We start from the raw sequence: 23,115 nt of genomic DNA on the forward strand, positions 1-23,115 counted from the left end.
AGAGGTCTTGCTAACACTTCGGTGTCAGATAGCACAGGACTCATTCAGAAGTCTTGTGGAGCTCATGTCTGGGCAGGTCACAGCTGTCCTGGCAGCACAAGGGTGACCTATAAAAGATTAGGAGATTTATGGTTTTGGCTGATCAGTGTGCAATGATGGCGTCAAAACGGCAGTCACACTCCGACGCTTACTTGACCATTGCAGGCACTTTTGGTGGTGGACATGTGTCAGCCGTGGCGCTCTGACAGACTGGCAACCTCCATATTCGCTCTCACCTTATTTTATCAGCCAGTGCTAATTTACCATGTGTATCAAAAAGCCTAGGCCAGGGCTTCCCAACCCTGTCCACAGGTACCACCAACAGTGCATGTTTTGTGGAAATCCAGAGGTAGTTAATCAGCTCTGCTGAGACAAATTATCTCACCTGTGAAGGTTTGTGGGTTTCCTGCAAAATAAGTACTGTTGGTGGTACTTGCGGACAGGGTTGGGAAGCTCTGGCCTAGGTGTGCCATGATCATGACTGAATCACCAGTTCTTTATATACAGGAAGAGCTAAGCACTGCATACCAGGAACACTCCTAAGGCTTGTGGTATAGAAGATGCTCTGACCAAGTAACAATTTATCCCTTGTGAAACTCGCTCTGATCCTTACATTTTCCCTTATACCAATTTATCACTTTGGAGAAATTACTGCACTGTTGCTGCAGTGTATACCCCGCCCCTTGACAGGCACCTCAGTAATTAAATACTCAACGTTATGCACTTGACCTGTCAGAGGTTTAAAGAAAAACCGTGACCAAGAATTGAACTTTATCCCAATCAGTAGCCGATTCCCCCTTTTACATACGAAATTATTCCTTTTCACAAACAGATCATCATGGGGCTCTGCATGGCTGATACTGTGGTGAAACCCCTCCTCCCACAGGAAACTGTGAGGACCATGGTTCTGGCAGTTTCCAGTCTGTGAACCTCATTGCATTGTGGGAAATAGCTGTTTACAAAAAAAGCAAGCAGCAGCTACTTCCACCTGACATCACCTTCCAGCAGTAAAAATGTCACCATGTGATAAATGTTAGAATGTAAATCAGGGAGAGGAAATATTTTACAATGGGCAAACACTGGCTAAATCATTTATAAATAATTGTAAAAATGAAGCACTTTTTTTATTACATTATTTTCACTGGAGTTCCTCTTTAAATGTTGTGACTGATTGTTGTAGTTGCAATGCTTTAGTTTACTATCAGGATTCAAGAAACTATGCTACCTCCATTGGACGGTAGGAACACATTATACACCTGTAGATACTAAGGCTAGGTTTCCATTGCTGCGAATCCGGGCCAATTCCTCACCCACGAATTCGGATGGACTTTATGTAAGCCATTCGAATTCAAGGCCGAGAAAAAAATCTGAGGCCCTGCAGCATAATTCTGTGCGGGACTGTCCGATTACCATAGCTGCGAATAGCGCAGCTAGAAGGATTACCGGCAAGACGCATACCGGCGCACAAGTGGAAACGTAGCCTTACTTCACAGTAAAACTGCTGCAAGAGGTATAAGCTCTCTTAAGCACTTAAGCCTATCTGGACGAACATTCTCGTCCAGATGGGCTGCGCGCACTCCCGCCGGCCGTTAGCCCAGCAATCAATGAATGGGATTATAGATCCCATTCATTGATCGAAGCCCCCAAACCCCCCCCCCTGCAGAAAAACCGACAGCCTCTTAATGGAGGCTGCATTTTTTCTGAGTTCAAAAAAAGTTTCCCATCCTCCTAATGCTTCCTGGAAGCGTGATCGTACGCTTCCAGGACTTTTTTTTGACTGTGGCCAAATAGTAAAACTGCACCCACATCCATTTTTTATTAAATACGTTCTTTACATTTAAAATTAGCTGTTTACCTCCCACACCAAAAATTACCGAAATAAAAATTTGTAATAAAAAAAAAAAATTACAAAAAACAAATAGTTACCTAAGGGTCTGCATTTTTTAAATATGCATGTCAAGTATATATATATTTTTTTATTATGGGCTTGTAAATAGTGATGGTCGTAAGTTGAAAAAATGCACCTTTATTTCCAAATAAAATATCGGCGCCATACATTATGATAGGGGCATCATTTAAATGGTGTAATAAGCAATACAAATGGGCAAATAAAATACATGGGTTTTAATTACGGTAGCATGTATTAATTTCAAACTATAATGGCCAAAATCTGAGAAATAATGATTTTTTTTTCCATTTCATTCTTAACCACTTTACCCCGTACGAATTTGCCCGTACGAATTTCTCCGTCCCTTTTTCCTTCCTTTAACCCCCAGGGACGGAGAAATCCGTACTTTCCGCGCTCCCGCCGCTGCCCGTGCTCCCGCTTGCTCTAGCGCGCATTCCCGCGGGTAAACAAGCCGCCGGCCGCTCGCCCAGAGATCAATGAACGGGAAAATCCATTCCCGTTCGTTGATCTAAGCCCCGCAATGATCCGCTGCTTTACCGCTAAGCAGCGTGATCATTGTGTGGAACAAAAAAAATAAATAAATAAACGTACCCAGCCTCCTACTACTTCCTCCAAGCGTCCGGAAGGATACTTGGGGGTCGCATTAAACAAAAAGTTACTGGTGCCATCTTGTGGCCAAATAGTAAAACTACACCCTAAACATTTTTCACATACAAATGAATTAGTTATACACAAAAAATTAACTCATTACCTCCCACACTCCCATTTTTTTTTTTTTTTTGGTAATTAAAAAAAATGTACAATTAAAAAAAATACATAAATAAATAGTTACCTTAGCGACTGAACTTTTTAAATATTTATGTCAGGAGGGTACAACACTGTTACTTTATAAACTATGGGCTTGTAATTAGGGATGGACGCAAAACTGAAAAAAATGCACCTTTATTTCCAAATAAAATATTGGCGCCAAACATTGTGATAGGGACATTTAAACGGTTTTATAACCGGGACAAAAGGGCAAATACATTTCATGGGTTTTAATTACAGTAGCATGCATTATTTAAAAACTATAATGGCCGAAAACTGAAAATTAATTAATTTTTTCCCACATTTTTCCTATTTTCCCATTAAAACACATTTAGAATAAAATAATTCTTGGCATAATGTCCCACCTAAAGAAAGCCTAATTGGTGGCGGAAAAAACAAGATATAGTTCATTTCATTGTGATAAGTAATGATAAAGTTATAGACGAATGGAAAGAGCGCTGAAAGGTGAAAATTGCTCTGGTGGTCAGGGGGTAAAACCCCTCAGTGATGAAGTGGTTTATATTCCTGTTAAAATGGATTTAGAATAAAAAAATTCTTAGCAAAATTTATCACCCAAAGAAAGTCTAACTGGTGGAAGAAAAAAACAAGATATAGATCAATTCATTGTGATTCATTGGCAAATGAATGGGAGGTAAAAGTTGCTAAGATGCAAAAAAATAAACAACCCTGTGGGCTGAAGTGGTTAAAATCTTCATTACCTGAATCCCTCATGTAATGGATTTCATCAAATATGACCCAGGCAACTTCTCTCATGACTTCCGAGCCTCTGTATAACATGCTCCGCAAGATCTGTAGAGGACAACACAAGGAATTACCCATCATGCACAGGAAGTGCTGGACACTGGTCATGTGCTCATTAGAACCAAGAGTTCTTCATACCTCAGTTGTCATTACGAGGCAGGAGGCAGTGGGATTGATTGTTACATCACCGGTCATTAATCCCACATCGCTGAATTCTTCATACATTTCTCTGTACTTCTGGTTACTCAAAGCTTTAATGGGGCTTGTGAAAATGACTCGCTGCTTCTCTCTGAGGGCCAGAGCAATGGCATATCTGTGGGGGGGAACATCAATTACAGCCAAGAACTAGGAGTCTGTTACAATTCTGTGTAGTCATTACAAATGCATTCTCTGATGTCCATTGCGCATTATATGTACTGCTGAAATGCACACAGGATCAGGAATAGTAGATACAAGCCCTTACAGAGTATTTAGTCATGTTATTAAATATCCCTAACTATAGCTCACAATATAACCCTACCATAGTCTAAGGGCTGGTTCACACAAGCGTCTGCTGAGCTTTTGCTTGGCATTGCGTTCAAACGCCAGCGTTTAAACGCCAGCGTTTAAAAGCTAGCTTTTGAAAAGCGTTCAAGGCTAGCAGTTCTGGTCTCTGCTATTGTTTCCTGGCGTTTACCGCCTCTGAAAGCAGCATGTTGCTTTTGAGACTAGACGCAACGCTGGGATCTACTGCCAGGCTTTCATGAAAGCCTGCAAAAGCCAGCTCTAAACGCTCCCATTCACTTGCATGGGATGGCAGTAGATCCCAAAAAACGCTGCGTCTGAAACGCTGCGTTAAACGCCACAAAAACGCCCGTCTGAACCAGCCCTAAAGCTGGCAATAAATGCATTCATATTACCGGCAGGTTCGATCAGCTGCAATGAGCTGCATCAATCTAACTTTGAAAAAAAAAATTTTTTTGTAGAGTTGGCCTCTGAAGTGCTTTAAGGGGGACATACGGTAGATGCTTTCCTTGCGTTGAAAGACATCTATGGCTACAATTACTAGGTAATGCCCGGAGGTGTTGATCCAGGGATTTTATCTGATTGCCATCTGGAGTTGGGAAGGAATTTTTTCCCTTTTGGGGCTAATTGGACCATGCCTTGTAAGGGTTTTCACCTTCCCCTGGATCAACAGGGATATTTGAGGGAGGAGGCTCGTGATGTACCTTATTATCTGGTTGAACTCGATGGATGGGTGTAACCATTATCTAGCGCATAACTATGGCTGTGTCAGTTCAATCCAGCAGCTCCAGAGCCTACAGATAAATCCACAGCACTGGCTACATGACCGCTACTTCTAACGGCCCAGACCCAGGGATGGGTTATGATGTTTTTCCATCTGTTACTAACGTTTTGCTAGGATGAATACATTTCTCTTGTTCTGTCTATTTTTATACATACTCTGCACACACAGTCTTTCCAGCCGATGTATGGGCAGACACCAGAACAGACTGGTTGTTATCAATACAAAGGAGGGCCTCTCTCTGAAATGCATCCAATATAAAAGGATATTCCTGGAAAGAAAAAAAGGATAACAGTTATTACTTGTAAGTCATTGTCTGCTGTACACAACAACTATACACTGTAAACATACCTTGGCAGCTTTGCCAACCCGTGGCTTGAGGGGCGTGTATTCCTCATCCTCCGGCAGGGCCACCTGAGAAAACAATGGAGAAGGTTACCTTCTAGCAAGCTTCAGGGCCCTTTCACACTGGCGCAGTCACTGTTACCGCAGCCTAATGAAACCCTATGGCGAAGTCCATACTTCCCATGTTGCAGCACGCTGTGCTGGAAGTGCCCTAACGCAGAACTACGTTACCGTGCGGCTCTTGTGGCGATCTGCGTCAGCCTGGAAGTCAAGTTATTCTATGGCGACAAGGTGTTTTTAAGAAGTTGGCGTTGTGCAAGCGTATTTTTACAATACTCCTCTGTGCACTTCCGCATACCCAAAGCAGGAAGTGATCGCAAGCACGCATCACTTCCTGTTTGGAAGATTGCCAGACAGGGAACACCGTGTACTAACGCGGTGTTCCCTGAAGGCCTGTTTTGTGCGGTGCGACGGGCACAACGCAGCGCATAGTTGACGCCAAATATACAGTCTAAATCCGGCCTTGAGCTTTGGTTATACAATGTGGCAGTGCCTCTGATTATAACCTTAATACACAGCTTTATAAAACCCAACAATCTTTCATCAGACACTAAATAAGGTTTTTTGGCCTTAGCGATCACCAAAAGTCTAGTGACTATTAAACCTTTTGGGGACCACCTCTATGAGATCCTACGCCGCACTTGTGGCTGTTCCAGCCTGATGCGGCTTAGGATCTCGGTTTCTGTGCCCAAAGCGATCGTGCACACCCAAGAGGGGAGATTAAGCTATCAAAGAAAAAACAGTGACAGACAGTTGAGATAACAAGCTTCAGAAGACAGAGCTCTCTGCGACTTTGAAAGTCGTGGAGCGTTCAATGGCTCTTTTGCATAAACAACTGGATTTTCTTTACTCTGCCTATACTGGAAACAATATTAGACTCCTGTCTCTGCTCCTAATGTTTTATTTCTTAGCTGTACTACACATACAAATCATATTATAAGTCTATTTTAACTTCAGATTCCCTTTAACATACAGAATTACAGCAGAAACAGAGGCCTGCCTGCTACTCTGGCTGCCAGCTGGATAGGGTACTGGTTAAAGGGAACCTAAACTGAGAAGGATATGAATTTTTCCTTTTAAAATACCTGTTGCCTGACTCTCCTGCTGATCCTGTGTCTCTAATACTTTCAGCCACAGCCCCTGAACAAGCATGCAGATCAGGTGCTCTGACTGAAGTCAGACTGGATTAGCGGCATGCTTGTTTCAGGTGTGTGATTCAGCCACTAATACGGCAAAGAGATCAACAGGACTGCCAGGCAACTGGTATTGTTTAAAAGGAAACATCCATATCCCTCTCAGTTTAGGGTCCCTTTAAAGACTAACAAAAATGTCATCCTTTTTTCTACTATTCTACAAGTTCCTAAACCTATTCTAATGTGCTCTGGCTTACTGCAGCACTTTCTACTATCACCGTCTCTGTAATAAATCAGCTTATCTTTCCCCTGTCGAACTTGTCGCCCCATGTCTGGAATGCTGCCAACTCTTCAGTGTTGATCTGCTATGCACGCCCCCCTCCAGGCCCCCTCTATGCACACTCCCATGTGTGTGTTATTTACAATTAGGCAGCCTCTCTGCTCTCTTATCTTTTACAAGCTGGATAAATCCTCCTCTGTTCGGCTGTGAAAGGAGCTAGCTGGGCTTTCACATACTGAGGAATTACAGACACCGGCAGAGCTGTCTGCAGGAAGAAACAATCAGCCTGCCACTCTTCAGTGGATGAGAGCTGCAGGGGAAAGAAACACACAAATGATCTCTTAAGATTCAAAAAGGAATGCTGTATACAGCCTGCTTGAGTATGGATGTATTTTCTATGTGTGGACATATTGTACATCAACCTACTTCCTGTTTTGGTGGCCATTTTGTTTGTTTATAAACAAACTTTTTAAAACAGTTTTTGACTACTTTTAATGCGGCGGGGAGCGGCGAAATTGTGACAGGTGAATAGGAGATGCCCACTAACACACTGGTATGTTTACTTTTGTGCGATTTTAACAATACAGATTCTCTTTAAAGGCAAAGCCTTATGCTTACACGGTAAGTTTGTTTCCTTATCAATCGAGCCGCTGATGGCTCGACTGATAATATCCGACAGGTCCGATGACCCGCCGGATAGATTCCCCGCTTGATTTCCGTGACGAGTGGGAATCGATCCGCGCCCACGAGTGGTGACGCACCGGCATCGAGCCACTGGCTTGATACCGGCTCAAAAACTTACTGTGTATGCCCAGCATTAGACGTAGGAGACCAGAGTGTGAAACCTGGCTGCAGCCAATTACCTATTTGGCAAGGAATACTTGGGCAATACTCCCTAACTCTCCAGGGTGGCCTATTGAGTGTGCCCCTAATGGCTACAGCTCTCAAATGCCTAGAGTCCAACAGGAGAAAAGTGCTATACAAATGTTTCCATAATTACTACAGTATATACTTTGATATAAGTTGTCCTCATGTATAAGTCGACTACTAATTCTGACTCACTTAACCACTTTACCCCCGGCGGTACGAATTTCTCCGTCCCTTTTTTCCCTCCTAAAAAACCAGGGACGGAGAAATCCGTACCTTCCGCGCACCCGCCGCTCGTGTGCGCGCGCACCCGCCGCTCGTGCACGCCGCCGCCCGCTTGCCCGGAGATCAATGAACGGGAAAATCCATTCCCGTTCGTTGATCTAAGCCCCCGCAATGATCTGCTGCTTCTTTCAGAAACCGCGCGATCATTGTGAGTCTCCCAGCCTCCTACTGCTTCCTGTAAGCGTCCTTCCGGTCGCTTACAGGTCGCATGTAAACATACTCACTGTGGCCATCTTGTGTCCAAATAGTAAACTACACCCTAATGCATTTTACACATACAAATAAATTGTTTTACATAATAAATTAACTCATTACCTCCCACACTCCCCAATTTTTTTTTTATTTTTTTTTTTGTAATTTAAAAAAAAAAAAATATATATACAATAAAAAAAACAAACATAAATAGTTACCTTAGGGACTGAACTTTTTAAATATTTATGTCAAGAGGGTATAACACTGTTACTTTATAAACTACGGGCTTGTAATTAGGGATGGACGCAAAACTGAAAAAAATGCACCTTTTTTTCCAAATAAAATATTGGGGCCAAACATTGTGATAGGGACATGATTTAAACGGTTTTATAATCGGGAATAATGGGCAAATAAATTTCATGGGTTTTAATTACAGTAGCATGCATTATTTAAAAACTATAATGGCCGAAAACTGAAAATAATAATTTTTTCCCACATTTTTTTCCTATTTTGCCCATTAAAACACATTTAGAATAAAATAATTCTTGGCATAATGTCCCACCTAAAGAAAGCCTAATTGGTGGCGGAAAAAACAAGATATAGTTCATTTCATTGCGATAAGTAATAATAAAGTTATAGACGAATGAATGGACGGAGCGCTGAAAGGTGAAAATTGCTCTGGTGGTCAGGGGGTAAAACCCCTCAGTGGTGAAGTGGTTAAAGGGGTTTTGTGGTATTATAAAAAATCAAACAAGCTGACACTTACCTGGGGCTTCTATCGGCCCCCTGCAGCTGTAATGTCCCGCCCTGTCCTCCTCTGATCACCCGTTCCCAGCCGCCGGTCCTAGTTTAATATTCGTCTAAACAGACGAATAATGCTCGCTCTCGCTGGTGTCATCTGGAGCTTACTGCGCAGTCGCAGTACAAAGTTTTCTTGTACTGCGCCTGCACAGTAAGCTCCCGTGACGAGCGGCCTCGGCCGCACAGCATAATCACTCGCATGATTACACGGGGACCAGCGGCGGGGAACGGAGCATCGGAAGAGGACGGCGTGGGACATTACCGCTGCAGGGGGCCGATAGAAGCCCAGGTAAGTGTCAGCTTGTTTGATTTTTATAATACCACAGAACCCCTTTAAAGTATACCTTAATCTTCATTAAACTTTTGCCCAGCCCCCCCATTCTCCTCCGCCCCCCTCCATTATGATGCACCAATCCTCCGAAGCTACCTCCTGGTCGGGAGGGTCGGCGAAGACCATGCAGGCGCACTGAGTCACAACTGCGTAGTGCACTGGCACAGAGCGCTTTAGGTAGGGGGTTGCACTTACAATCCGGCAGCAGTAGGGACACAGGTAAATAGGCTTACTATAATACTACAGTTACCAGTCATTCTTGAGTAACATGGAAAAAACACACACATCAGACAAGCATACCTCATGTGTGCAGCCCTCTACAGTGTCCACTTCCTGCACTTTTATCCTTGGCATCAAGTCCGCCAGACTGTAGAAAAAAAGATTCTGGTTAACACTCTTTTTTCAGCAACACACAGAGTTCTCTTGGAGAGCGCTGACAGCATGGACAAACCCAGGCCAGATGCAGGAATGCCTCAGTGACCATAGGGAAAGGAGGAACAGCATCAGCAGTGACTCTAAGGTCAACCCCTTCACACAGGGCACTCCCACCTTCTGTTTTGACGGATACTAAAATCTAAGCATGTTTATTTCAGTTTGTCGCTTTGTGAAATAATAAAGAATATTTTTTTAAATATTTACAGTTAAAGCAAATCTGTGGTGAGAGGGGGGGGGGGAAGGGAGTGAACTGCCAGTAATCTACCCAGCAGAACTGAAAAGGCTCGGTGTTTAACAGTTTCACAGCATCAGAGCTTTGTTTTTCTTACCCAAGCCTCATTTTTAGCTGCACAGAAGAAAACTGCCCGGGCATTTTTCCCCTAATGCTGTGCAAAGCATGATGGGATTTCTTATGTTGTTGTTCTGCTGTTTTGGCACAAATTTGTTTTTTGTTTTATTTTGAATTTGAGATTTGAAGCCTAGTGCACGCAGCTGGGAGGGGTGATCAGGACACAGGACAGTTGGAACTGTGTCTCATGCTCCGTCACCTCCTTTAAACCAAAAAGATGGCTGCCCCCATGAAATCACAAACATTTGCCTTTTCTTTTAAAACCGGGTGGGTAAGAGATTATATTACCTATCTATTTTAATTAACATAACTAATGTGACAAAGAGACACTAACACCAAAAAGATCCCCTGGGGGGGTACTCACCTCAGGTGGGGGAAGCCTCAGGATCCTAATGAGGCTTCCCACGCTGTCCTCTGTCACACGGGGGTCTCGCTGCAGCCCTCCGAAAAGCCGCAGACAGACCCAACTGTTGATTCAATATTTACCTTTGCAGGCTCCAGCGGGGGCGCTGTGGCTGCTTTCGGCTCCGAAGTAGACGGAAATACCCGATCTCAGTCGGGTCCGCTCTACTGTGCAGGCGCCGGAAACTTGCGCCTGCGCAGTAGAGCAGACCCAACGGCGATCAGGTATTTCCGCCTACTTCAGAGCCGACAGAGCGCCTGCGCAGGAGCCGGGAAGGTAAATATTTACGTCGCCGCTGTACGGAGGGCTGCAGCGAGGCCCCCGAGGGACGGAGGATAGCGTGGGAAGCCTCATTAGGATCCGGAGGCTTCCCCCACCCGAGGTGAGTACCCCCCCCCCCCCCGGGGACGTTCTGATGTTACAGATTCTCTTTAATGACATTATGTTTATTTAGGCTGAAGTTCCCCTTTAAGGAGAGGGAAGGCAACCTCTGGGAGCCCTCATGTTTCTGAGTGCTCCAGGAGACGGGCGACTTCATACGACGCATGTGCTAGCAAGCCTTTGTGCATGCACAGTATGGAGCTGCCCATCTTCGGGAGCACTCAGAGACACAAAGACTCCCAAAGCCTTCCGAGGGCGAATTTGACCAGTTGGAAAAATACATGCATGTGAAACGACATAAATTCTAGACTGGGTCTAAAACATTTACCATAAATATAGGTACAAAAAGGCATGTAGGAAAATCCCCTTTTTCACATAAAAAGAACTCCATCACATTATGTGACTGAAATCTCCCAAATATACAGGCCTGAACAGAGGTCACACAATGCACTCACTTTATCTCATCTGCAGCCGATATCTCCAGTTTAGTCTTCTTCCCAAATATACAATCATCTGGTCCATCCACAGAGCTGGCCTCTCTCTTGGCTGACGGAGATGGTCCTGTGATTGCTGCATGAGGTTTCTTCTTCCTGGCAACATAAAAGTTACAGGTAAAGCTACTATAAAATCACACTGGCATTAAGTGCAATTCATCCTTTGTTAAATAAATGATGATGTGTACCAGTAATACACAAGTCACTTTGTTATCAAAGGTTAATAAAAATGATCTTCCCATTTCAGTCTGAAGACTGCAATTAGAAAGTGTGAGGTGGGAAGTAGCATTTTTGTCCCTTCGCATATGGAATCTAGACATTTTAGTGCTCTATGTAAAATGAAGAGCCACTCAGCAATAGGGTTGCAACAGTATGAAATTCCACTGTATGATAACCGTAAAAAAAAATAAAAAATACCACTGTATGACAGTATTACGGTATTATACCATTATTTGAACCCGGGGCCCCCTCTGTAGCCAGTAATAAGTGGGCGCTGAATAGGTAGCCAGGGATAGGTGTAGCCAGTAGTAGGTGCTCGCAGCATAGGTAGCCAGGAATAGGTATAGCCAGGGATAGGTGTTGCCAGTAGTAGGTGCTCGCAGCATAGGTAGCCAGGGATAGGTGTAGCCAGTCGTAGGTGCTCTCAGCATAGGTAGCCAGGGATAGGTGTAGCCTGTAGTAGGTGCTCGCAGCATAGGTAGCCAGGGATAAGTGTAGCCAGTAGTAGGTGCTCGCAGCATAGGTAGCCAGGGATAAGTGTAGCCAGTAGTAGGTGCTCGCAGCATAGGTAGCCAGGGATAAGTGTAGCCAGTAGTAGGTGCTCGCAGCATAGGTAGCCAGGGATAAGCTGCGTAGCAATCCCCGCATTCTCAGATCCACAGGTTCTAATAATCTAGTCATACCCAGAGTCCACTTGGAAACTTTTGGTCCCAGAGCCTTCTGTCATGCTGCCCCTATGTTTTGGAACTCCTTACCTCAACAGATCAGGACAGCCCCATCCCTGGATGTGTTTAAATCCAGGCTGAAAACCCACCTGTTCAGTCTGGCATTTGCAGAAATATAACTTTTGTTGTGTGAATACTTCATCCTACTAACTACTGAATCTGAGAGAGCCTAAGCGCTTTGAGTCCTATGGGAGAAAAGCGCTATAGAAATGTTATTGTATTGTATTGTATTGTATAAGTGTAGCCAGTAGTAGGTGCTCGCAGCATAGGTAGCCAGGGATAAGTGTAGCCAGTAGTAGGTGCTCGCAGCATAGGTAGCCAGGGATAAGTGTAGCCAGTAGTAGGTGCTCGCAGCATAGGTAGCCAGGGATAAGTGTAGCCAGTAGTAGGTGCTCGCAGCATAGGTAGCCAGGGATAGGTGTAGCCAGTAGTAGGTGCTCGCAGCATAGGTAGCCAGGGATAGGTGTAGCCAGTAGTAGGTGGCCGTAGTATAGGTAGCCAGGGATAGGTGTAGCCAGTAGTAGGTGGCCGTAGTATAGGTAGCCAGGGATAGGTGTAGCCAGTAGTAGGTGGCCGTAGTATAGGTAGCCAGGGATGGGTGTAGCCAGTAGTAGGTGCTCGCAGCATAGGTAGCCAGGGATAGGTGTAGCCTGTAGTAGGTGCTCGCAGCATAGGTAGCCAGGGATAGGTGTAGCCAGTAGTAGGTGTTCGCAGCATAGGTAGCCAGGGATAGGTGTAGCCAGTAGTAGGTGCTCGCAGCATAGGTAGCCAGGGATAGGTGTAGCCTGTAGTAGGTGCTCGCAGCATAGGTAGCCAGGGATAGGTGTAGCCAGTAGTAGGTGCTCGCAGCATAGGTAGCCAGGGATAGGTGTAGCCTGTAGTAGGTGCTCGCAGCATAGGTAGCCAGGGATAGGTGTAGCCAGTAGTAGGTGCTCGCAGCATAGGTAGCCAGGGATAAGTGTAGCCAGTAGTAGGTGCTCTCAGCATAGGTAGCCAGGGATAGGTGTTGCCAGTAGTAGGTGCTCGCAGCATAGGTAGCCAGGGATAGGTGTAGCCAGTAGTAGGTGCTCGCAGCATAGGTAGCCAGGGATAGGTGTAGCCAGTAGTAGGTGCTCGCAGCATAGGTAGCCAGGGATAGGTGTAGCCAGTAGTAGGTGCTCGCAGCATAGGTAGCCAGGGATAGGTGTAGCCAGTAGTAGGTGCTCGCAGCATAGGTAGCCAGGGATAGGTGTAGCCAGTAGTAGGTGCTCGCAGCATAGGTAGCCAGGGATAGGTGTAGCCAATAGTAGGTGCTCGCAGCATAGGTAGCCAGGGATAGGTGTAGCCAATAGTAGGTGCTCGCAGCATAGGTAGCCAGGGATAGGTGTAGCCTGTAGTAGGTGCTCGCAGCATAGGTAGCCAGGGATAGGTGTAGCCAGTAGTAGGTGCTCGCAGCATTGGTAGCCAGAGATAGGTGTAGCCTGTAGTAGGTGCTCGCAGCATAGGTAGCCAGGGATAGGTGTAGCCAGTAGTAGGTGCTCGCAGCATAGGTAGCCAGGGATAGGTGTAGCCAGTAGTAGGTGCTCTCAGCATAGGTAGCCAGGGATAGGTGTAGCCAGTAGTAGGTGCTCGCAGCATAGGTAGCCAGGGATAGGTGTAGCCAGTAGTAGGTGCTCGCAGCATAGGTAGCCAGGGATAGGTGTAGCCAGTAGTAGGTGCTCGCAGCATAGGTAGCCAGGGATAGGTGTAGCCTGTAGTAGGTGCTCGCAGCATAGGTAGCCAGGGATAGGTGTAGCCTGTAGTAGGTGCTCGCAGCATAGGTAGCCAGGGATAGGTGTAGCCAGTAGTAGGTGCTCGCAGCATAGGTAGCCAGGGATAGGTGTAGCCTGTAGTAGGTGCTCGCAGCATAGGTAGCCAGGGATAGGTGTAGCCAGTAGTAGGTGCTCGCAGCATAGGTAGCCAGGGATAAGTGTAGCCAGTAGTAGGTGCTCTCAGCATAGGTAGCCAGGGATAGGTGTTGCCAGTAGTAGGTGCTCGCAGCATAGGTAGCCAGGGATAAGTGTAGCCAGTAGTAGGTGCTCTCAGCATAGGTAGCCAGGGATAGGTGTTGCCAGTAGTAGGTGCTCGCAGCATAGGTAGCCAGGGATAAGTGTAGCCAGTAGTAGGTGCTCTCAGCATAGGTAGCCAGGGATAGGTGTTGCCAGTAGTAGGTGCTCGCAGCATAGGTAGCCAGGGATAGGTGTAGCCAGTAGTAGGTGCTCGCAGCATAGGTAGCCAGGGATAGGTGTAGCCAGTAGTAGGTGCTCGCAGCATAGGTAGCCAGGGATAGGTGTAGCCAGTAGTAGGTGCTCGCAGCATAGGTAGCCAGGGATAGGTGTAGCCTGTAGTAGGTGCTCGCAGCATAGGTAGCCAGGGATAGGTGTAGCCAGTAGTAGGTGTTCGCAGCATAGGTAGCCAGGGATAGGTGTAGCCAATAGTAGGTGCTCGCAGCATAGGTAGCCAGGGATAGGTGTAGCCTGTAGTAGGTGCTCGCAGCATAGGTAGCCAGGGATAAGTGTAGCCAGTAGTAGGTGCTCGCAGCATAGGTAGCCAGGGATAGGTGTAGCCTGTAGTAGGTGCTCACAGCATAGGTAGCCAGGGATAGGTGTAGCCAGTAGTAGGTGCTCGCAGCATAGGTAGCCAGGGATAAGTGTAGCCAGTAGTAGGTGCTCTCAGCATAGGTAGCCAGGGATAGGTGTTGCCAGTAGTAGGTGCTCGCAGCATAGGTAGCCAGGGATAGGTGTAGCCAGTAGTAGGTGCTCGCAGCATAGGTAGCCAGGGATAGGTGTAGCCAGTAGTAGGTGCTCGCAGCATAGGTAGCCAGGGATAGGTGTAGCCAGTAGTAGGTGCTCGCAGCATAGGTAGCCAGGGATAGGTGTAGCCTGTAGTAGGTGCTCGCAGCATAGGTAGCCAGGGATAGGTGTAGCCAGTAGTAGGTGTTCGCAGCATAGGTAGCCAGGGATAGGTGTAGCCAATAGTAGGTGCTCGCAGCATAGGTAGCCAGGGATAGGTGTAGCCTGTAGTAGGTGCTCGCAGCATAGGTAGCCAGGGATAGGTGTAGCCAGTAGTAGGTGCTCGCAGCATTGGTAGCCAGAGATAGGTGTAGCCTGTAGTAGGTGCTCGCAGCATAGGTAGCCAGGGATAGGTGTAGCCAGTAGTAGGTGCTCGCAGCATAGGTAGCCAGGGATAGGTGTAGCCAGTAGTAGGTGCTCTCAGCATAGGTAGCCAGGGATAGGTGTAGCCAGTAGTAGGTGCTCGCAGCATAGGTAGCCAGGGATAGGTGTAGCCAGTAGTAGGTGCTCGCAGCATAGGTAGCCAGGGATAGGTGTAGCCAGTAGTAGGTGCTCGCAGCATAGGTAGCCAGGGATAGGTGTTGCCAGTAGTAGGTGCTCGCAGCATAGGTAGCCAGGGATAGGTGTAGCCTGTAGTAGGTGCTCGCAGCATAGGTAGCCAGGGATAGGTGTAGCCAGTAGTAGGTGCTCGCAGCATAGGTAGCCAGGGATAGGTGTAGCCAGTAGTAGGTGCTCGCAGCATAGGTAGCCAGGGATAGGTGTAGCCAGTAGTAGGTGCTCGCAGCATAGGTAGCCAGGGATAAGTGTAGCCAGTAGTAGGTGCTCTCAGCATAGGTAGCCAGGGATAGGTGTAGCCAGTAGTAGGTGTTCGCAGCATAGGTAGCCAGGGATAGGTGTAGCCAGTAGTAGGTGCTCGCAGCATAGGTAGCCAGGGATAGGTGTAGCCAGTAGTAGGTGCTCGCAGCATAGGTAGCCAGGGATAGGTGTAGCCTGTAGTAGGTGCTCGCAGCATAGGTAGCCAGGGATAGGTGTAGCCTGTAGTAGGTGCTCGCAGCATAGGTAGCCAGGGATAGGTGTAGCCAGAAGTAGGTGTTCGCAGCATAGGTAGCCAGGGATAGGTGTAGCCAATAGTAGGTGCTCGCAGCATAGGTAGCCAGGGATAGGTGTAGCCTGTAGTAGGTGCTCGCAGCATAGGTAGCCAGGGATAGGTGTAGCCAGTAGTAGGTGCTCGCAGCATAGGTAGCCAGGGATAGGTGTAGCCTGTAGTAGGTGCTCGCAGCATAGGTAGCCAGGGATAGGTGTAGCCTGTAGTAGGTGTTCGCAGCATAGGTAGCCAGGGATAGGTGTAGCCAATAGTAGGTGCTCGCAGCATAGGTAGCCAGGGATAGGTGTAGCCTGTAGTAGGTGCTCGCAGCATAGGTAGCCAGGGATAGGTGTAGCCAGTAGTAGGTGCTCGCAGCATAGGTAGCCAGGGATAGGTGTAGCCAGTAGTAGGTGCTCGCAGCATAGGTAGCCAGGGATAGGTGTAGCCAGTAGTAGGTGCTCGCAGCATAGGTAGCCAGGGATAAGTGTAGCCAGTAGTAGGTGCTCTCAGCATAGGTAGCCAGGGATAGGTGTTGCCAGTAGTAGGTGCTCGCAGCATAGGTAGCCAGGGATAGGTGTAGCCAGTAGTAGGTGCTCGCAGCATAGGTAGCCAGGGATAGGTGTAGCCAGTAGTAGGTGCTCGCAGCATAGGTAGCCAGGGATAGGTGTAGCCAGTAGTAGGTGCTTGCAGTATAGGTAGCCAGGGATAAGTGTAGCCAGAATTAGGTGGCCGCAGCACAGAGTCGGGAGGGAGAGGTGATGCAGCAGCAGGGATAATTACTCACTTGCCGGCAGCAAGGTCCTTCACAATGTATGGGCTTCATTCTACTTCCTGTTCTTGCATCATCTTGTAATAGCAGCGAGGGGGCGCTGTTTCAGGGAAATGAAACTTGCCCACAAGTATTTGTATCTCTCCCGCTGTTCGTGTGTTTGCCTCGTCGCATCCCTGCCACTACGTCGCCCCGCCTCCTAAAACGAGATTGTGCATGATAATGCACAATCAAACCGCGGTATATCGTCATACTGGTACACCGCAGCAATCCTACTCAGCAAAGCACCACTAACTCCCTTATAGTGGCCCATTCACACTTGGGCGATTAGCAGGCGTTTACTGCTAACCGCCAGTGATTGCTAACACTTTTTAAAGCGCTAGCGCAATTTTAACTATATGGCAGTGATCTCCGGCGATTTGCGGTTAGCGCTAGACGCAAAACACGCTACCTGCAGCATTTTGTTTGCATTTGAGGGATCAGGATTGCTAAAAAAAAAATAAAATGTGAAAATGTCCAGTGATTTTTACGCGTTAATTCACGTAATAATCGCCGGTGCTAATCGCTACCATTTTGCATTTGTAAGTGTGAATGGGCCCTGACTGCATGTCTAGTTGGCTGCACAAAGCAGGAGGCACAGCAACTATGGAGGAGTATGTGACATACCCAAAGTCAAGGCTTGCCACAGCACGACTTAAAGCAGTAGGATCAGCCATACTATGCCAGGGGGGAAAAAAACACATATATAAGTAGATAAATACTTGATCTACTTACATAACATGTATTATACTGTCCATATTTTGATTTCAGTGAATGTTATATAGTAAATGACAAGAATTCTGTTCCTGGTGGGGGCCATGTCTTTTGCCCACAGTTAAGGCTAACTCGAAATGTCATTTCTGCCCTTTACTTTTTTCTTGTCTCCTCCAATCACTGAGTCACCTCAGCCTTGCTTGTAAACACAAGTGAGTAGGGGATTAGGTTTCAGATAAGCAGCTATATAACTGAAAATAAAAGTATGAGAATATTTTCTTTGCTGCTAATCTTCTAGTAATTATTCATAGTACACAACCAATTCACTATATCATATTTTTTTTCGCTTCAGTGTCTCTTTAAAGGGAACAAGAGACGCCGGAATCCTAAAAAGAAAAAAAAGCTTTTATACATACCTGGGGCTTCTTCCAGCCCCATAAGCCTGCATCGCTCCCACGCTGCCATCGTCCGCTTCCTGGATCGCCGGTACTGGGTCCCGTCACTTCCGGCGGCCGCGGCCAAATGTCCGCATGAGCAGGGGCTCCCTCCATACCTTTACGCGTGCGGCTGCGCAGTATGCAGCTGCACGCGTACGGGTATGGAGGGATCCCCTGTGATGCGGACAATTGTCCGCGTGCTGCCGCCGACTGCCCGAAACTATGGGACCCGGTACCACCGGATACAGGAAGCGAAGGAGGGGGGCGTGGGAGCGATCCGTGCGTATGGGGCTGGAGGAAGCCCCAGGTATGTATAAAATCTTCTTTCTGGGGCCTCTGGTTCCCTTTAAGTATGTGATAACTCCAAACCATAACAGCAGAAAAAAAGTTTTGAATGCAGGATTAGCATCTTTATCACTTAATACACTCAGACCAGTTGCTGATGAAATTTGATTCTTATGGTGACGATACCGCATTAAAGAGGAACTGTCACGAAAATCTTAAAATTTAAAACATACAAATAAGTACCGGTACATTTCTTATTCTACTTACATTACAGATGTATTATAGTTATACTGTCCACGTTTTGACTTAAGTGAAATTGTCTATAGAAAAAGAGAATTCTGGTCTTGACATTTTCCATCTTGCTAAATGATTCGATAAACGCAAGTTTGAAAGCCAGTTGAGTGCCTTCTCCTTATTGACAAAGATTTTCCATCTTGATTCCCTCTGACTGAAGCCAATCCTGATGCCTTTCCCTCCTTTTTTTCTCCTAGAAACTGCACTGTCATAGCTAGCTTGCTTTGTCAACACATGCGAGCACAGCATAGATTAGATTTCAGCAGCTCACTGAACTGCCCTCAGCCAATAAGTGAGGAGGAGGAAAGTGGGAGGGGTGATGACAAGTTTCCTTCTTGTTGGCAATTTACCAAATAAAGTCAGACTGTCTTCTCCACAGTGCCTTGGCACTCAGACCCATGTAGCAACGGCTTATGGGAGCTCAGTCTGGGCAGGAGGAGGTGTTACTAGCCAGAGATTTCAGAGGCTGAGGGCAGGAGGAGAGGGGAGTGAAGTTTTCACAGGCTGAGGGCTGGAGATGCAGATCAGCTTGCCTGTGTGTAATGTCACAAGCAGAATATCGCTGCTCTCATTGTATCACAGGAATAAATAATAAACTTTTGAAGCTGTTTGCAGCTATATTTGCTGTGTAAACTGTTTATATCAAGTAGCTTGTCTATATATCTTATCTAAAGTTTAGTTAGTTTTTCATCTTGGATCCGCTTTAAATACAAAGAAAGCTATGAGAAAAGACTAGACCTCAGCAGTCAGCAGACTAATAAAATTAAATTTAGTCTTAAGTAGGTCCCAGGAGTCGTATGCAAAAAGACACACCAGCAAGTCAGAACATGTTGAGGTAACATAACAAATAGCACAAGAGCAGCAAGTCTGTGATTTCATTATTTCACCTGCTTACACCAGCCTTCAAGCAAGAAGTACAGCAAAATAATATACTGCGTCAAACTTTGGACCCCCCCACCCCATAAAAGAGGATTAGCAGTTCCAACAATCCTTACCCTCCTGAAGAGTATTCTATGGCGTATGTATATATGTAAGCCGCCGGTCAGTTGGGCGCAGGGTGAGCTAAATGACTGCTCACCCTGCTGCCGTTGAAATTCCTGGCAGCGTAATAAACTGTTCCTCCTTCAAGTCATAGCAACCCATAGGGAGAAGTTATTTGTGGTCCAGCGATTGCCGTAATCCGGAATTACCCACCTGCAGGGCGCTGAGCTATAGTGGCGCCCAACTCAGGCGCAATGAGGTAGGTGCTGTAAACACCTGTTTCGTATTCTGGAATCCTATTATAAGTGTAAATTAATGGGATAAACACAATATAAAAATAAAACAGACTACACAAAATAACCTATTAAATGTAGATACTTTTGACTGGGTTTCGAGCTCCATATACACACACACACACACATAAAGTACTGGGTCCCACAAATGCGTCACAAAGTTCACAGCCTCGCAATGTGTTCTGTTGCTATGGAGAGAGGTGGCGGGATGAAGGTGAAGTGCATGACAGAGTGGCTGACAGGGGGAAAAGTAAGATGAGGAACGAATAGGTGTAACATCACATGGCAGTGGGGAGAACAAAAGCTATTGGCTGTTGCTTGGAAACACTGAGCCGCGGCCAGGCGGCCTCAGCTAACTCTAAACTAGCATGTCTAAAGCCGCATCTACACGCGTAGATGCGGCCGCGATGTTCCTTATCAATCGATCCGCTAATGCGGCTCGATTGATAAGATCCGACAGGACGGATCTCTCCACCGCCGATTCCCTGATCGCTCCCTGCGAGGGGACAATGGCAGGGAATCAAGCAGAAGATAAGCGGCGCCGGCGGGGATTGAATGCGGCACACGGAAGAGGCTAATCGAGCCGCCGGATCGCAGCCTCATCTACCCGTGTAGATGAGGCTTAAGGGCCTCTAGAGTTGGTAAAACCAACCATACAGTGTTGGGAAGTATGGTAGATAAGAATTTAGCATGGCCTAACCTTACTGTGCTAGGATCTCAGCTTTGAAACCTGGTTAGGACACTACCTTTACAGAGTTTGTATCCCTACTGATTGGGATGAAGGTCCCTCCTGAGTAAGGGCTGGTGCACACCGAGCGGCTTTTTCAGCGTTTCTGCAGCCGCTTGCGGCTGCGGATCCGCTTGGTCAATGTATCTCAATGGGGTGGTGCACACCAGAGCAGGAGGCGTTTTGCAGAAACGAAAAATGCCGGGGTGAGGCATTTTTTGGATTTCGGATGCGTTTCTGCCTCAATGTTAAGTATAGGAAAAAACGCAAACCGCTCTGAAAAACGCCTGTTCAGAGCGGTTTTGCCGGCGTTTTTGTTACAGAAGCTGTTCAGTAACAGCTTTACTGTAACAATATATGAAATGTACTATACTGAAATCCGCTGCAGCAATCCGCGAAACGCTAGCAAAACGCCATAGAAAAATAAGAAAAAGAGTTTCAAAATCTGCTAGCATTTTGCGGATCTGCTAGCGGTTTTTGGTGTGCACCAGGCCTTAAAGTTTCTCTTTAAAGGAAAACATCCATATCCTTCTCAGTTTAGGCTCCCTTTAATCTACACCAGTTGCCTGGCTATCCTCCGCCACAGACTTTGAACAAGCATCTAGCAGATCAGACGATTCTGACATTGTCAGATCTGACAAGATTAGCTGCATGCTTGTTTCAAAATTGTGATTCAGACACTACCGCAGCCAAATAAATCAACAGGGCTGCCAGGCAACTGGTAAAGGGGAAATAAACATGGCAGCCTCAATTATATTTTTGCTTCAGTTGTCCTTTAAAAATTGTAATAACACCCACTTGAGCCATAGGGAACCATGGACATTACCTTGCTCATCAGTTCTTTCAGTTATAACTGGCTGCAACTGATAGATTTCACTTCAGTCAAAATCAGTAACACATCAAGGGGGGGTTCTGTATGAGTAGTGACAGAGGTCGTCATACTATCATACATGTATGGCATTTTGTCAATGTATGCTACTTTACTGAAACACCGGTTTGCTGATGAAATAGCCTACACGCCGATTCTGCCTACATGCATAGACAAATGCCTAGGAAAAGGTTTAGGGAGGGGGATAGTAACATCAATGAGATGTAGGTTAGTTCAACGATGTAGGCTATTTCGTTGCTGCAAAGTTTTCTTTCAGTTCCTGCCAAGTCCAATTCGTGTAGATCAAATCAAACACATACCTCCCAACTTTTTGAGATGAGAAAGGAGGGACACTTAAGCCACGCCCTGTCACACATACCATAAACGTTTCATAAGAAAAATATGTTGTTTTATAATTCAAATCATACTACTGATCCTCTCTATCCTGGTTCATTTTACTTCATATTAACATTTTAAAATTTGTAATGTATCAATGTAAAAGATGGGAAGTTTAGAGTCAAACATTTTTTAGTAGAGAAAATATATATATGAGAATTAGTCAACTTTCCCATTGTGTTTGCATAGCTCCCTACTGTCGCTCTTTCCTCCTCATTTGTCGCTCCTTTCCTCCTCATTTGTCCTATATATATATATATATATATATATATATATATATATATATATATATATATATATATATATATATATTTCTTACAACCAGGAGACTGAATGATGTTTCCTGCCAGCATTCTTCTAGCAAGCCGTTTGTTGTATTAAGGCAGTGATGACACGCCTGGATAAAGGCCATAGAAGAATGGCATAACAGTTAGGTCCCCAAATCTCTGCTGGTCAGGTAAGCACTGTCCCCTGCAAGCGACAGACAGCGTCCCCTTCCTGCGCAGCGGCATGGCAGCTCCCTCCCCTCCTCACCCTTTGGCTGGAACCTTGGAGGCGGTCGGGCCGAGCTGAGCGCTCTTGCTGCTGGCCGGAGTCTCCTCCTCGAACACGCTGAACAGATCATCCCCGAACGCGTCCGCCATGTCCGCTCTCTCCTGGCCTCCCCACCACGGCAACAACGACCATAAACCGGGGATCACGTGTGAGCCGACTCCGCACAACGATGACGTGCTCACAGTGCGCCGCCTCCAATGGATTGTCAGCCTGACCTGTCCTGCTGAGCACAAGAGGCCAACCCCGATGTAAATCAGACACAACACCGACCGTACACATGTTACACGGGCTGTCTACGAGAGAGTTCCGGCAGCCATTTTCTTGGAGACAAATCACCATGATAAGTATGGTGATGTCACAGAGAAAATGGCGGCCAGAGAGGAGACAGGAAGTCAGATAGGGAGCTGCGCTCTGCTGCCTGAGGCCGGTGACGTCACTACACCGGGAGTTTGGGGAGATCGTGACGTCACCGCGGCGTGTGTGTGTTGATGGGGATATGTGTGTGTGGTAAGTGGGGAAGCTGCACTCAGTTCCCAGGTTGCGCTTTTTTTTATAGAACCACACATAGGAGATCACACTCATTGCAGTATGCTGTCCTAATCCAGCACACAGCAGTGCATGGGGGAGGGAAAAAGGATAATTATTACATACATTAGCATTATACTGCTATACTATATTGTACTGTATACACACATCACTGCAGCTTCAAAGTATCACATATTATCTAAGATTCAGAATGCATTTCAATGTCATTTTCAATT

The 23,115-nt window shown here is 46.3% G+C and overlaps 2 protein-coding genes across 3 annotated transcripts in view; one reads left to right on the plus strand and one right to left on the minus strand.

The window, feature by feature from the left end:
- The window catches only part of MTREX (Mtr4 exosome RNA helicase), a 144,600-nt gene extending 122,010 nt beyond the window's left edge, over positions 1 to 22,590 (minus strand). Inside the window, exons 1-7 of the mRNA XM_068249254.1 lie at positions 22,334 to 22,590; positions 11,120 to 11,254; positions 9,397 to 9,463; positions 5,154 to 5,216; positions 4,961 to 5,073; positions 3,656 to 3,830; positions 3,475 to 3,565 (exon numbers count right to left, since the gene is read on the minus strand). Coding sequence (XP_068105355.1) covers positions 3,475 to 3,565; positions 3,656 to 3,830; positions 4,961 to 5,073; positions 5,154 to 5,216; positions 9,397 to 9,463; positions 11,120 to 11,254; positions 22,334 to 22,443 — 754 coding nt within the window. The 5' untranslated portion in view covers positions 22,444 to 22,590. The remainder of the gene's footprint in view (positions 1 to 3,474; positions 3,566 to 3,655; positions 3,831 to 4,960; positions 5,074 to 5,153; positions 5,217 to 9,396; positions 9,464 to 11,119; positions 11,255 to 22,333) is intronic.
- DHX29 (DExH-box helicase 29) overlaps positions 22,342 to 23,115 on the plus strand; it is a 61,594-nt gene continuing 60,820 nt past the window's right edge. The window contains exon 1 of one of the 2 annotated variants that reach the window (XM_068249243.1): positions 22,342 to 22,602. In XM_068249243.1, the coding sequence (XP_068105344.1) occupies positions 22,442 to 22,602 (161 nt within the window). In that variant the 5' untranslated portion in view covers positions 22,342 to 22,441. Of the gene's footprint in view, positions 22,603 to 22,667; positions 22,862 to 23,115 lie in introns of those variants that run through there. The other variant, XM_068249249.1, reaches the window with a different exon arrangement.

The sequence above is a fragment of the Hyperolius riggenbachi genome, chromosome 1, assembly GCF_040937935.1.
Source record: "Hyperolius riggenbachi isolate aHypRig1 chromosome 1, aHypRig1.pri, whole genome shotgun sequence".
NCBI classification, from domain to species: domain Eukaryota; kingdom Metazoa; phylum Chordata; class Amphibia; order Anura; family Hyperoliidae; genus Hyperolius; species Hyperolius riggenbachi.